The 12816-nt window shown below is 31.7% G+C and overlaps 1 protein-coding gene across 2 annotated transcripts in view; it reads left to right on the top strand.

Annotated features, from left to right (window-relative positions):
- The window catches only part of LOC130893940 (ATP-dependent DNA helicase Q5), a 28787-nt gene extending 19215 nt beyond the window's left edge, over positions 1-9572 (top strand). For both annotated transcript variants that reach the window (XM_057800401.1, XM_057800400.1), the window contains exon 13: positions 557-9572. In XM_057800401.1, the coding sequence (XP_057656384.1) occupies positions 557-633 (77 nt within the window). In that variant the 3' untranslated portion in view covers positions 634-9572. The remainder of the gene's footprint in view (positions 1-556) is intronic.
- Positions 9573-12816: the final 3244 nt, after the last annotated feature.

Consider the following 12816-nt stretch of genomic DNA (forward strand, 5'->3'; position numbering starts at 1 on the left):
ATTACAAGCTCTTATCTAAAAATTATAAAGTGTTTTCTCTACCCTGTCTCCTTCAGGAAGGGGCACAATGCATCAAATGGTTGCCCTTTTATTTCTGGAATTATATGGCGAGGCTACAATGGCGTTTGAGCAATGTTAGGTATGTGTATGTCAGGAGTCAATTGAGAAATCGTCAAAGGAGAGTCAAATACATTTTTCTCTTATCATAACAATTATAACCTCATATTACTGCTTAAACCATTGAAATATCGAGATGATGGACTGTCTACCTTCAAGAAGATATTCAAAACACATATTTTGGAGCTATGTCAGTTGAAGTCGAAAACACCTCGAAAATGGGTTCAAACATATAAAAAGTCTTAATTAGGAATATTTTGAAATGCAGTAAAACCAGCTTTTATACAAAATACTCATTTTTTCTAAAATATTAATCTTGTATTATATTATTTTGAATTTTTTATTTATTATTTTTTTGCCTACTTATCATTGAACCTCCTTGTATGAAACAATCTTTATATTGTATTGTGTAAATAATAATTGAAATTTTTTGTTTCAGATGAACATGAAATTAAGGAATATGTTAAAAGATTTTTAGAAAAAAATGAAGAAATAACTGCGAGAACAACTTTATAACCACAATGTTTCTGAAATGTTTTCAAAAATGTTTACTTATAGTTAAAATAAGTAATAGGCGTATAATACAAAATTTAATGCTTTTTTCAAACCGTTAGTTTAATTATTGTGCTCAGATTCAAAGTTTGATCGATTCAAACAGTTATTTTACACTCTGAGAGTGTGGTAAAGTAATGGTGAAAGGTATACATATGCCACCGTTCAAAAGTTTTGAAACGCTAAGATAAATTAAGAAATTAGAAAATTTTTCAAATAAATTTTATCTATTTTGCTCGATTTTACTTGGGCTTAGGTTATGAACTTGAGATAATTATAACAAAATTCAATACATGGAGTGATTGGTGCTTGAAAAATCTTTGAATTATTTTTGGTCAACAATAAATTCAAATCAAAATATATAAATAATATATCAGTTAAGTTTTTGAAAATTTTTTCACATACAAAAGTTACTATCCAAATTTTATTGACATAAGTAGCATTAACGACATTCTTTTGGAAGATTCTGCAATGAAGAATGCTGCAGAAGGTTGCTTCAAGATGAGTCTTTCTTGTTTCCATAAATTTTAGATGTCATGTAGAATTGAACTGAATTCACTGAGTAAGCTCTTTTCCAATAAAGTTCATTAAGATTTAAGCACAGAATTTCGTTCATTATCATTGTTTCCATGCTGTTTTGATATCTTCGTTAGAAAACAACCTACCATTGAGTTTTTCGACTATTTCTGTTTGTTTTATAGGGTTTGACATATACCAAGATTTTTAGGGAAACCTAACTTAGGAAACACCATGCTGCCATTTAAACTCTATTAAATATGGGTCCACTTCCTGCGCTTGTGAACCCCGAGCGCCCCTGACGCTCGACCCTTTTCGGACCTTCTGTGTACCTGCTTTTTATTACTGTTGTAGTGAAAAACAATTTCAAATTATTACATCAGTGAATAAGAAATACTGATTAAAAAACAAGGAAATACGTTTTTGGGTGACGAAAACCTGAGCACTTTGAGAATATTACTAGGCATAATTTGATTATTTTAATTTTCTGTTAAATTTATGATGATTTTTCGTGCAATAATGCTTTTATCATCAATAACTACGCAAAAACAATTGGACATAAATAAATAATTTCACAAGAAATACAATATCATGAATAAACTATTTTAAAAAAACCGCTAATCAGTAACAATTACAACTATTTTTAACTTTGTTCAACAATTTACATTATCACAATTTCAGTACAATAATATCAAATGCTCAAAGTGTTGCCCTTGAGCAGTTAAATAATAACTTAACCTATTGTAACTATTCATAACGTTTATTTTGACATTAACTCTTCTAAATTTGCAAAAGATTTCCCTGTGTACAAACTGTTTTAATGACGGGAAAAGAAAATAGTCACAAGGGGCAAGAACAGGAGATCTAAATGGCCAAACCATCTCTTGATTGCATAGCCCAATACAGCGATTCAGGAACTCCCGATTCAACAAGGCTGTTACCGCCACGGTGTTATGAGCCGGGCAGCTGTCTTGTTGAAACAAAGCAGAAATCTGAAAACAATTTCAAACAGATATATAATGTGCTCTTAAATTTTCTTCCAAGTGAAAAATGTTACTTTTTTTTATTTAATTGACTTACTCCAATGCGACTTTCTGTTTGTCGATTAGAGTAGTTGAAAATACTTTTCACCAATCAAATTTTCTTCGATTCCTTTCCAAACGTTGATTTTTTTTGGCATTGTCGATTCACATCAAGTGTTTTTTTGGGGCTATATCGACCAGTAGTCTACGATTGGGATCTGGTAAATGACAAATGTCGATTCGTAGCTGAAGCAGATGTGCAGATTATCATGATCGTCGTTGATCTTGTCCATAGCATCTTAGCAGAAGTCCATTCGGCGAACATTATCATCTCTGATTTGTTGGTTTTTTAAATCAGTATTCAATATTTACTGTTGTAATAATTTAACATAGAGTTTAAATGGCAGCACGATGTTTCCTATGTTGGGTTTCCTCAATATTTTAAATATATATCCGTTTGGTTATGAAATAGTTATTATCGGCTCCAATATTTGCCTCTTTGGAGTGGTGAATGTTTTTATTGATGAGAAGACACTGATAATTTCCCTACATTTATAGTATGTTTTTACTATTTTCCATTAAAAATAGAAGTATCACAACTTTTTAATCTCATGTCTTCTTCATGTCTAAAGTATTTTTTCAAACCATACAGTTGCCAATTTTTGTAAAACATATTTGTATTAATTGTTGAACTTGAACGTTAATGAGATGCAGGTAGTATTTTGGATAACCGGTGGTGTATTCATATAATTGTTTTGCATACGGGGTAGTGACGGTTTACAAGATTAGAACGATCTAGAAACGATAAGTAGAAGAGAAGAAGAAATCGAGAATTACCGAAATCCCGTAATATCATGTATAAGAAAAATAAAGGCAAGTGAACGACAATCAAAAAAGTGAAGAATGTTATATTTCTAGACAATTTTATGGCAAATTTTAGCAAGTTCACAGCATATATAATTTACAGATTTTGATATAATAAAAATTTGATTTTTGGTAGAAAAAATTGTTGTAAAACTTTTTGTAATATTTTGTCACACATATGACAATTTTCTCTTTTCTTCAAAGAAAAGATGCGTTTCTAAACTTTTTTACGGTATGGTTGTGGATACATTACAATAATTTTATATATTATTACATTATATATGCAAAATTTATGTACTGGGTAACCAAATAAGCGAAGCAAGTGCTTAACTTAACAAATAAACGTGGAAGCGATCATTTACGACCTTTTAGTAAAAATTATTGTTATGAAAATGGCCAAGAAAAATTATCAAAAATTATTTTCAAGTTTGTAAAATTAACCTAAATAGGGTATATACAAATAAATGAGGGGTTACAATTCCATTCAGCAACGATGTATATCTTATTTCCTTCATTCGGAAGAAATTTAAAAAAATAAAACGGATAAGACGAATTTTGACTTGAATGCTTGCATATGGCAAGTTATAGAATGATAAAATACATTACAATATGAAGATCTTATCTTTTATTGAAACTTGTGTTAAAATATAAACTCCAATACCAAAACCATTCTCACATTTTTTAACTGTTTTCACTCAGGCCTCCGTCACAAAACTCGTTGTTTTCAGTATCTTCATTCTAATCTTTCAACGTTATTCTGCTCTTCCAGAAAACCTTTAAAAAAATTTAAACGAAACAAATTCTTTTATAGGAATCTTTTTTTTTCCAAAAAGACGTTCTCGAAATATTGTCTTGCTATTATTACTGAAGGGGGTATTCTGGACTAGAAGCCTAATCAGAGATACTTTTGATAAAACGAAACAAATTCTTTTATACAAATTTTTTTTCAAAAAGACGTTCTCGAAATATTGTCTTACTATTATTACTTACTTGGGTATTCTGGTAGAAGCGTAAATTTTAGGCATTTTTTAAACTAATGTAAAAAATGGAAAACACTTGTACTATCTTTTTTTTTATATTTATTGACTTTTAAAAACATAAAAAATTGTAAAAAACTCAGAACTTCAATTAATTACGGGCCGGTGAAGTGGGGGTTACAAAAAATTGGTGCACCCTGGTTGACATGATTCCAACCCTTGTAGTGATCTGGAACGAAAAATATTTGAAAAATTAGACTTATCCAAAAAAATCATAAAATGGCGTCGAATCGGTCGGGTAGAACCTGAGATATCATATCAACCACTTGCAAGAAAAATGCGTTTAAAGTTAAAGAAACATATGCAGTAGAATAACTCGTTCCGTTCGGCCGACTAGACTAGACGCTACATCACAAAATCTACTGTATCTCCGGAAATAATGCGAATTTTGAAAAATCCGTTTAAGGTCATATTCATAAAAGTCTTGCTTTGAATTTATACAAAAAAATCGATTTTTGCCAAATTTGAAAATACAAAAAGATGGCCGCTTTCTCGTTTATTTGACGCCCTGCACATAAATTTTGCGTGCGATTTGACAAATGCCGTATATATTTCAAAATGATGTAATGAATTAACTATACATAATTAGCCAATAGTATTTATTTATGAAAATCGATATTTGTTTTCCTCATTTTCCTAATACTTTTTTATTATTCATTTTTTGAAAATTTTTTTTTGGTTTTATTTTAGAATGTTCTTTATACAGTGATTCCTTCTTTTAAATTCATCAATTTTATTTTTATTTACATGATATACATCAGGGTTAGTCAAGAACATTACAATATATTTTTATTTAGATCACATCCGCATACCAATATAATCAGGATAAGTAATTTCAGTTATTTTACAGGGTATGGATGTTTGGGAAAGTTCGATGTTACCTTCTCTATTTTATTTATTTTTACTGTTCAAATTTCCAGGTATTAATGTATCAGAGGGTAATAACAATATTTCGGATAATAATGAATTGAGTTTTCTCTAAAATTGTAATACAATTATATACAGGTATGAGAATTTTTTTTTGTACTTTGTAATGGTGTTTGCAGCTTCTCTGTTTTTCTTAATACTAAGTTTAGTGAGTCTCTGACTTACGGATTACGGTGTTACAACATCAAATATTTAATACAAAATTACGAATAATTGTACATTTATTTACAATAATTATTCAAATTCAAAACCTTTCGGTTACCCGTCAGTATCCTAATCTGTACATTGGCTATTATCCAATCTTCTAGTTCTTAAAGAGTTTGAGGTAAATCCTTATAAACTATAGACTTCAAATAGCACTTGAAAAAAACATATAGAGGAGATAAATCCGGTGAGAGTTTGCAGATAATGTCTAACCCTAGCAAAATTACAAGGTGATGCTGAAACCAAATTTGGTATCAATCTATCACAGTTTAATGCGATTTTCAGAAAAAATTGTCCAATTCCACACCAAATGTTCAGCTTCTGTGGATATTATGTATGACCTTTCACCCAACACGGATTATTAGATTTTAGATTATTGTGGTAAGACGTTTTGGCTTTACAGCAACTTTGCACGTATACCTAGAAGATATTTTGTACAAGACTCTATATCATATTGTTCTGCTTCCAAAATACATAGACTTCTCCCTAAGGAGGCTATTTTTTTGGTATTTTGTTTCCCACATCCCTAGGTTATAGTACTACTACTAGATGCTCTGGTGATAATTTACTGATTCAAGCAAAATTCGAACAACCTAAAAATGAGCAATTCGAAGAGATGGCAATTTATTTCTGTTGTGTAATAAAACATCTTATAAGCTTTTTGTAGAGCTGTTAATGAATAAACGCTAAGACCACAAAGTATGCCAATTTCTTCGAACATACCTTTTATGTTGTTACAAAAACAAAGTCCATATTCTTTTGTAAAAAAAGTTGTGAACGTTTTAGGCCTAGTTCACTGATCTGCGATATCAACATGAGCAAGTAAATACCACTGTTTTAAACAAGAGGCCAAAAGCTCTGCTTTATTTTTCTGCAAATTCATATTTCTTATCTAGTCGTTAGAATCTTCTGTAGTTATAAGATGGTGTTTTTGTGGTTCTGGTGTAGGTAAAAATTCTTTATCAGAATGGTCGGGTCAGGTCATGTGCAATTGGAACAGAACAAGATTCAAGATCGGGATGTTCAATAGACATGTACAAAACATCTGATCATTGTTTATCACTCGAGCGCCATCTGAAGGTGCGGCGTAAATGTAAAAAACCTACTCTGATATCGTAGTATTTTTAAATGTATTATAACTAATTGAAATTTATAAAAAAAATTTGAAAACTTATATCGAACTGTAACGGTGTGGTTGGTAGTTGAAGTGCTTGATTTCCAACTCGGAAATTAGAGGTTCAAATTCTCTGTAGAACGAAATTTTCCATTTGCTCTTTATCCAAAGGTGACTTACAAAAAAACCCACAACAAGTGAAGCTAATATAAGCGTCTTAAAATAGACAACCAAAGATACATAATACAGGTCCAACACCATCACGGAGCCGTCACAGGTCACTTTCCCCAACTAACAAATGGATTCGATAACCGTAATCCGTAAGTCTTATCATATAATATTCACAGAAGCTAAACGTTTCGTGGGGAATAGTTAGAGGAATGGAAAACACATTAAACGGTGATATTAACAAAGTTCACGAGATTTCATTCGTTTCGTTTCCCTATCGTCCCTACTGTCTCAGCACTATGGTGCTCCACCTCGTAATGTTGCTAGGGTTAGACAATACCCTAAAATTATATTTCCTACGGGTGAGTCTAAGTGGTTTTATTGACTGGCCAGCAAGGTCACCACTGTATTTTTTTCTATGGGAATATTTGAGGTCTATAGTTTATAAGAATTTATCTCAAACTTTTTAACGTATGAAATGATTCAAAGTTTTCTAAGGTCATTTGTTGAGAGATTGGGATACTGTTAGACAGCCAAAGGTTTTGAATTTTAACAATTATTGTAATTAAATATGGAATTTGTGTTAATTTTGTATTGTAATGTTTTTCTCATTTATTTACACTCTTTCTATTCGTGGGGTAAAATTATAAACACTGTCCCTCACTCATTTAATTTATTTAAACACTTTACACTACACTTATATTATAATCAACTCATCACTAATACATAACTAACTTATATAATTTATTCAAATTCTTCTGTTACTTCTCTATTTTGTTTCCTTCACTATGACCATTTATTATAAACTAACTGCGCTAAATAAACTCGTTTATATATCCAAAACGAACTTCTCAAAACTTCTAGAAAATAAAGAAACAAAACAAATAAATAAATAGACCGAAAAGGGCTGGCTTCATGTCGGGAACGAGTACAGTATTAAATAAATATTTTACCTAAGTTACAAGAAAAACAATTAGAGCCTTTTATAACTTTAACGAGATCATGGTGCTCCAACTCATAATACTAATAGGGTTAAACTTTAGACAATACCTAAAAATTGTATTTCTGATGGGTTGGCCGAAAAACTTATATTAAGTGGACCGGATTTATCTACTGTATTTTTTGTTTGGGACTATTTGAGGTCTATAGTTTATAAGAATTTACCTTGAAATCTTCAAGAACTAAAAGGTCGAAAGGTAGCCGAAGGTTTTCAATTTGAAAAATCATTGTAAATAAATGTTCAAATATTGTTAATTTTACATCAAATAAATATTTTTTGATGTTGTTAAACCGCAATCCGCAAGTCAGAGACACACTAAATTCAGCAATATCACATTTAATCAAACAAAAATTCTAAATACGATGCATTTAAAATATTACCCGATAATGTCGTTTTTCAAAAAATTTGACAAACAGATAATCTGCAAACAGCGTATACAAAATATACAAAAAATTCGGTGATTCACTCGTTTTATCCTGTATATACTGAACACACTTTTTACAGTATCATTAAACTAACATTCACAATTACACTGTATGACGCGCATTTCGATAACCAAGTTATCGACTTCAGAGACTGAAGGTAAACTAAAACCTAATAACTTACTGTTTTACACTGAATTTTCCCACCAATACAACTTTTCCCGCTAAAGTTGATTCCAGCGGAAAAACCTCAACATTATTAGATTTCAGTAAGTTTTCAATGTCTGCGGGATCGGCACGCTGGGAAATAATGAACTTAAATCAAAGGAGATTGAAATTTCCCCATCTTACATTTCTGTAGTTTTTATTTTATTGATAATTCTAACGAATTCTTTACTGGAAAACTATCAGGTTTGATGGGTAGGTTTTCAAAGGTGTACAAATTGTTGAAACAATAGTTTTTATTTCTTTCCCAGTTTTCCCCGATGGAATTAATTTTCGCGGGGGAAGTTGTGTGATAATTCAGTATAAAACAGGTAAGTCGTGTTAATGGGTTATAGTTTACCTTCAGTCTCTGATAACTTGGTTATTGAAATGCGCGTCAGACAGTGTCATTTAAATATTGGTGTAGTGGTCGTGTTGACTATGAATATTACCAACGGTTCCAGAAATTCCAATTTAGTTATCCTGTATACTCTATGTCAAAATTGTAATTATCGGTATCTGGTATAGTAAAATTTTTGTTTATTTGATGACTTTTCTAATTTATGCCATGTAGCTAGTTCAATTCTCTTCATTCACGTTTTTTCTTTGTATGATTTCTCCAATTAAGTAGCTTATAGATGAATTCCTAAGTATTTCTATTGAGAAATATATATAGGCTTATATGCAGACCATTTAGGTCCATAACCTTGTAATTTCTCTACACTTTTTTCGATCCCTTGCTTTTTCTCTCCAGCTCTGATTGTTTCTCTATGTAAGATCTTCTTCCACCACTTCCCTTCACCGTTTATTTGGTCTACCTCTTTTCTTCTTGTCCTCTGGTATCTTCCATGCAACTCATTTCAAGAGACTGTCTTCGTCCATTCGTTCTTAGTGAACTAGCCATTGTAATCTTTTTGTCTTTAAAAATGCACTGATTGGTGCCTCATTGAAAAGTATATAAATTTCATGATTTGATTTTTTCTTTGATCTTGAGAAATATTGATGTTGAATTTAATAGGGAAACATGTTTTCAAGTAGATTGAAACTGGTAGGTTGGAACTGTAGATTGAATTTAGTGAGATCCTCCACTGCACTGGTTAGAGATATATCTTAACTGTGAGGTTTGGTATTTTCATTTTATTGTAAAAGGGAGGTAGAATCACATATGTTATCCTTAAGGCCTGATTTATATTAGGAAAATAGTCGAGGAATATTTTTTTCTGTAAATATTACATGTGTCTTAAAGCAATCTTGAAGTTGTTTTATAGTCTATTATTTTTTCTCGGATTGTTTTATCAAATTTCACGAACATTCTTTACTTTTGATGTTTACCCAAACAACAAAATGCTGTTCATTTTTTTATTCTAATAAATTCTATCGGTTTAATGTACATAATTTATTTGTAATAAAATTGTTGAACAAAAATATATGTATTGGTTTGAATCATCCCATATCAACAAGTCCAACAATCTGAACACTCCGTTTATACTACAATCACACCTACACTCACAATTACACTATTTGACGTACGTTTCGATAACCAAGTTATCGTTTTCAGAGACTGAAGGTAAACTGTTTTCTGAGACTGAAAGTTTACATTTAGTCTCTGAAGACGATAACTTGGTTATCGAAACGTACGTCAAATAGTGTAATTGTGAGTGTAGGTGTGATTGTAGTGTAAACAGTGTATTCCGTATGAATGTCACTAACGGTTCCAGAAATTCCAATTTAACCAAACATTTCATTCTTGGAGTGTACGAGGCCCCGGCTTTGCGACGTGAGCGTCATCTATTGAGCAATCATGACAATAAGGCGCCGGCCATGTTGTTGATGCGTTTCGAGGAGAGAGGACGTACTGGAGTACAATGCTAGTAGTTATTGTTTGAAGTATGGCTTTTTTGAGAGGCCTAAAGTGAGAAATTGACTCATTATGACCGTGAGCGTTATCAAAAGAAAGTTTAGGGTTGTGGTTGTAACCCGTTTGTTATGTTACGGCGGAAGATAAGGACCAGTGGCCACGCGTGACCGAATTAGACAAACTGGCGTACCTAGTTTTTCGCACGAACTTTACGACCAAAGAATGTATGAAGAATTACAAGAATTTAGAGTTCTTCACCTCTAACCTTGTATTTCCTCCTCGTCAAGTGCTGCCATTGGAACGTGTGATAGTGCTTGGCAAGCTTTGTATTCCACTTGTTGTGCATGTAGCACCATAATGTTCTTATTCCTTTTTGTTCGTCTGGAATCACGGTTCAACTCTTATTACATTTTCTCTTAATGTCCGAATAACTTTTCGATGCTTTCAATTTTCCTAAATCATTTTATGTATGATCCTATATCCTTCCATTCGATGAAAGAATATACAACTGAAGAGTATTTCTTTCCACTTGGTTATAATTTCCATGCTAAAATTTATGGGCCTATGAGTAAATGATATTTAGATATCAAACTAATAAATTCAGGGTGTCAGATCATCTTCTAGGCTTAAAGATTAAAAAAAGAAAATTGGCGTAATGTGGAATAACAATTAATATATATGAGCGGTCGGATTGTTGATAGAAATTTCATGCGCACCACGACAAGGTATTTATCTGTCATATGATTACGGTTCACTACAGCGCAAATAATCATCTTTCAGTAATTCTGTAAAAGAATTGAAAGAGAAAAGTATGGTGCTATGATCTCCCTGGTCTGTTTACGAAAAACGCATCAACAATGTGGCCGGTGCCCAGTTGTCGTATCTGACCGCTCGCGTCACATGGGCAAAAAATTCAAACCGCATGATTCCTGAACCCCAAGAATAGACACATACCGTGAACTCTCTAATTAAAAAAAAGTGAAAAGTTAACATATTTGATTTATTATCCTCCAAAGTATTGCATTTGGCTAATAATTTACCAAACATTAAATCCATGACTGTAAACATTTCTTGAAATCTTCTGTCGAAATAACTTACGTATCCTTTAGACTTCAGGGTTACCTGAACTTGAAACTTCAAATATCATTTGCAGAAGAGAGTAATGCGAGGATCAATGAATATTTCATAAATACGCACGGCACTCATACCAAATTAAGAAATGAAAAATAATGTTTACTCCCCGTATAAAATTCAGTAAACATCTAGCAAACCGTCAGATGATCAGTCCAAATCGTGGACTGTTTACCAATGAAAACATCGAATCGTGAACATAACTGCATTTCTATTGCCCGAAGCTGTCTGAATGCGTATGCACATAATTTCTTTGAAATATTTCTCCTAGACCTGCGACAAGCAGTGGCGTGGCTTGGTGAGATTCATTCAATTCATAAATTTCTTCAAATAAATAGAAATATGGTGTTCTTTAGACCATGGGCGAATGATAACAATGAAATTGCACAGTGTAGTGAGAGTAAACACAGCAAGTTATTTTAAATATATTCGAATGTTTAAAAAAGGAAAATATTCAGCAATCTGATAATTCAATCATAATAAGAATTGCCCATTTATCGAGTAGACACGAAAGGACAATTTATAGTTTATTTAAGGAGAACAGAGATACGACATTAGAAGTAATACAGAATACAATTATACCAGTTTAGAAACGTTGCGTCAAGTTTTGCCAGCTTGGGGTTTTAAACACAAAAAAGTGAATAAACGTATTGCAATAACCGAATCGTCAAGGATAGTTCGATGGAGACAAGATTATTTGCGTCAGATAAATGAATACCAAAGTTCTAATACGCGAATGGGTACAAAAAGGGCTCAGTTCCCGTCTGGTACCCTGTTTAAACAAATTTGATCCCTCCCTTCCATTTTACTAGTCTATTTACATTTTATAATTTAATATTCAGTATTTATAAAAATAATAAATTTATAAAATGAGGTATTTACGCCTATGGTAGATCAAACAAAATTATCGGCAAGGGTTTTTATAATCTGCAATTGATAATGGAAGAACTATAGCCTCAATTTTCTCGACTTTTTACTTTTCGCGCACTTTTCCCAAAATACTAGGCGTCAACGGGACCTATAACTTGTTAATGATAAGTTCCTTATATCGATTTATAAACAGCATTCCTTTCTTATAACATATATTAATTTAAATAGCACCGTTCAAAAACCTTTGTAAAATGATAACTGTCTTTTTAACTTCATCGCCACAACTACTTTTTTTTATCGATCAAAAACTAAACATACACTACGAAAATAGCATGACGGTAAAATAATTTTATTGGCTAATTCTAATATTATACCATAAAAAAATAGCTGAAAAAGACGAATATACAAAAGCACCATATAAAATAATTATTAACACACATAAACATCACCCATTTAAAATTTATTTAGTTCAAGGACTGAAGCTTATTGATTTCGAACGATTTTATTTCTCTAATTGATGTAATGATTACTGATAATCCCTGGCATTCGAACCAAATGTTTTGTAGTAATAAAATTCGACTCGAAATAAATGGTGTAGTTAGAGGTACACATAATACCCACTATTGTTCGACCAAAAATTCACATTGGGTTCGTTCAACTTATGTACAAGTGTGATGTGAAATATTCAATGGTCATTTGACTTTTATAAGAACACGTTGACTGAAGAACGGTATTAACATTTTATTGTAAACGAATTACCTGAACTAGTGACAATGACAATTCTTTGGCGCAAAAAATACTGTTGAGAGT

Source organism: Diorhabda carinulata, chromosome 5 (assembly GCF_026250575.1).
Source record: "Diorhabda carinulata isolate Delta chromosome 5, icDioCari1.1, whole genome shotgun sequence".
Classification (NCBI taxonomy): domain Eukaryota; kingdom Metazoa; phylum Arthropoda; class Insecta; order Coleoptera; family Chrysomelidae; genus Diorhabda; species Diorhabda carinulata.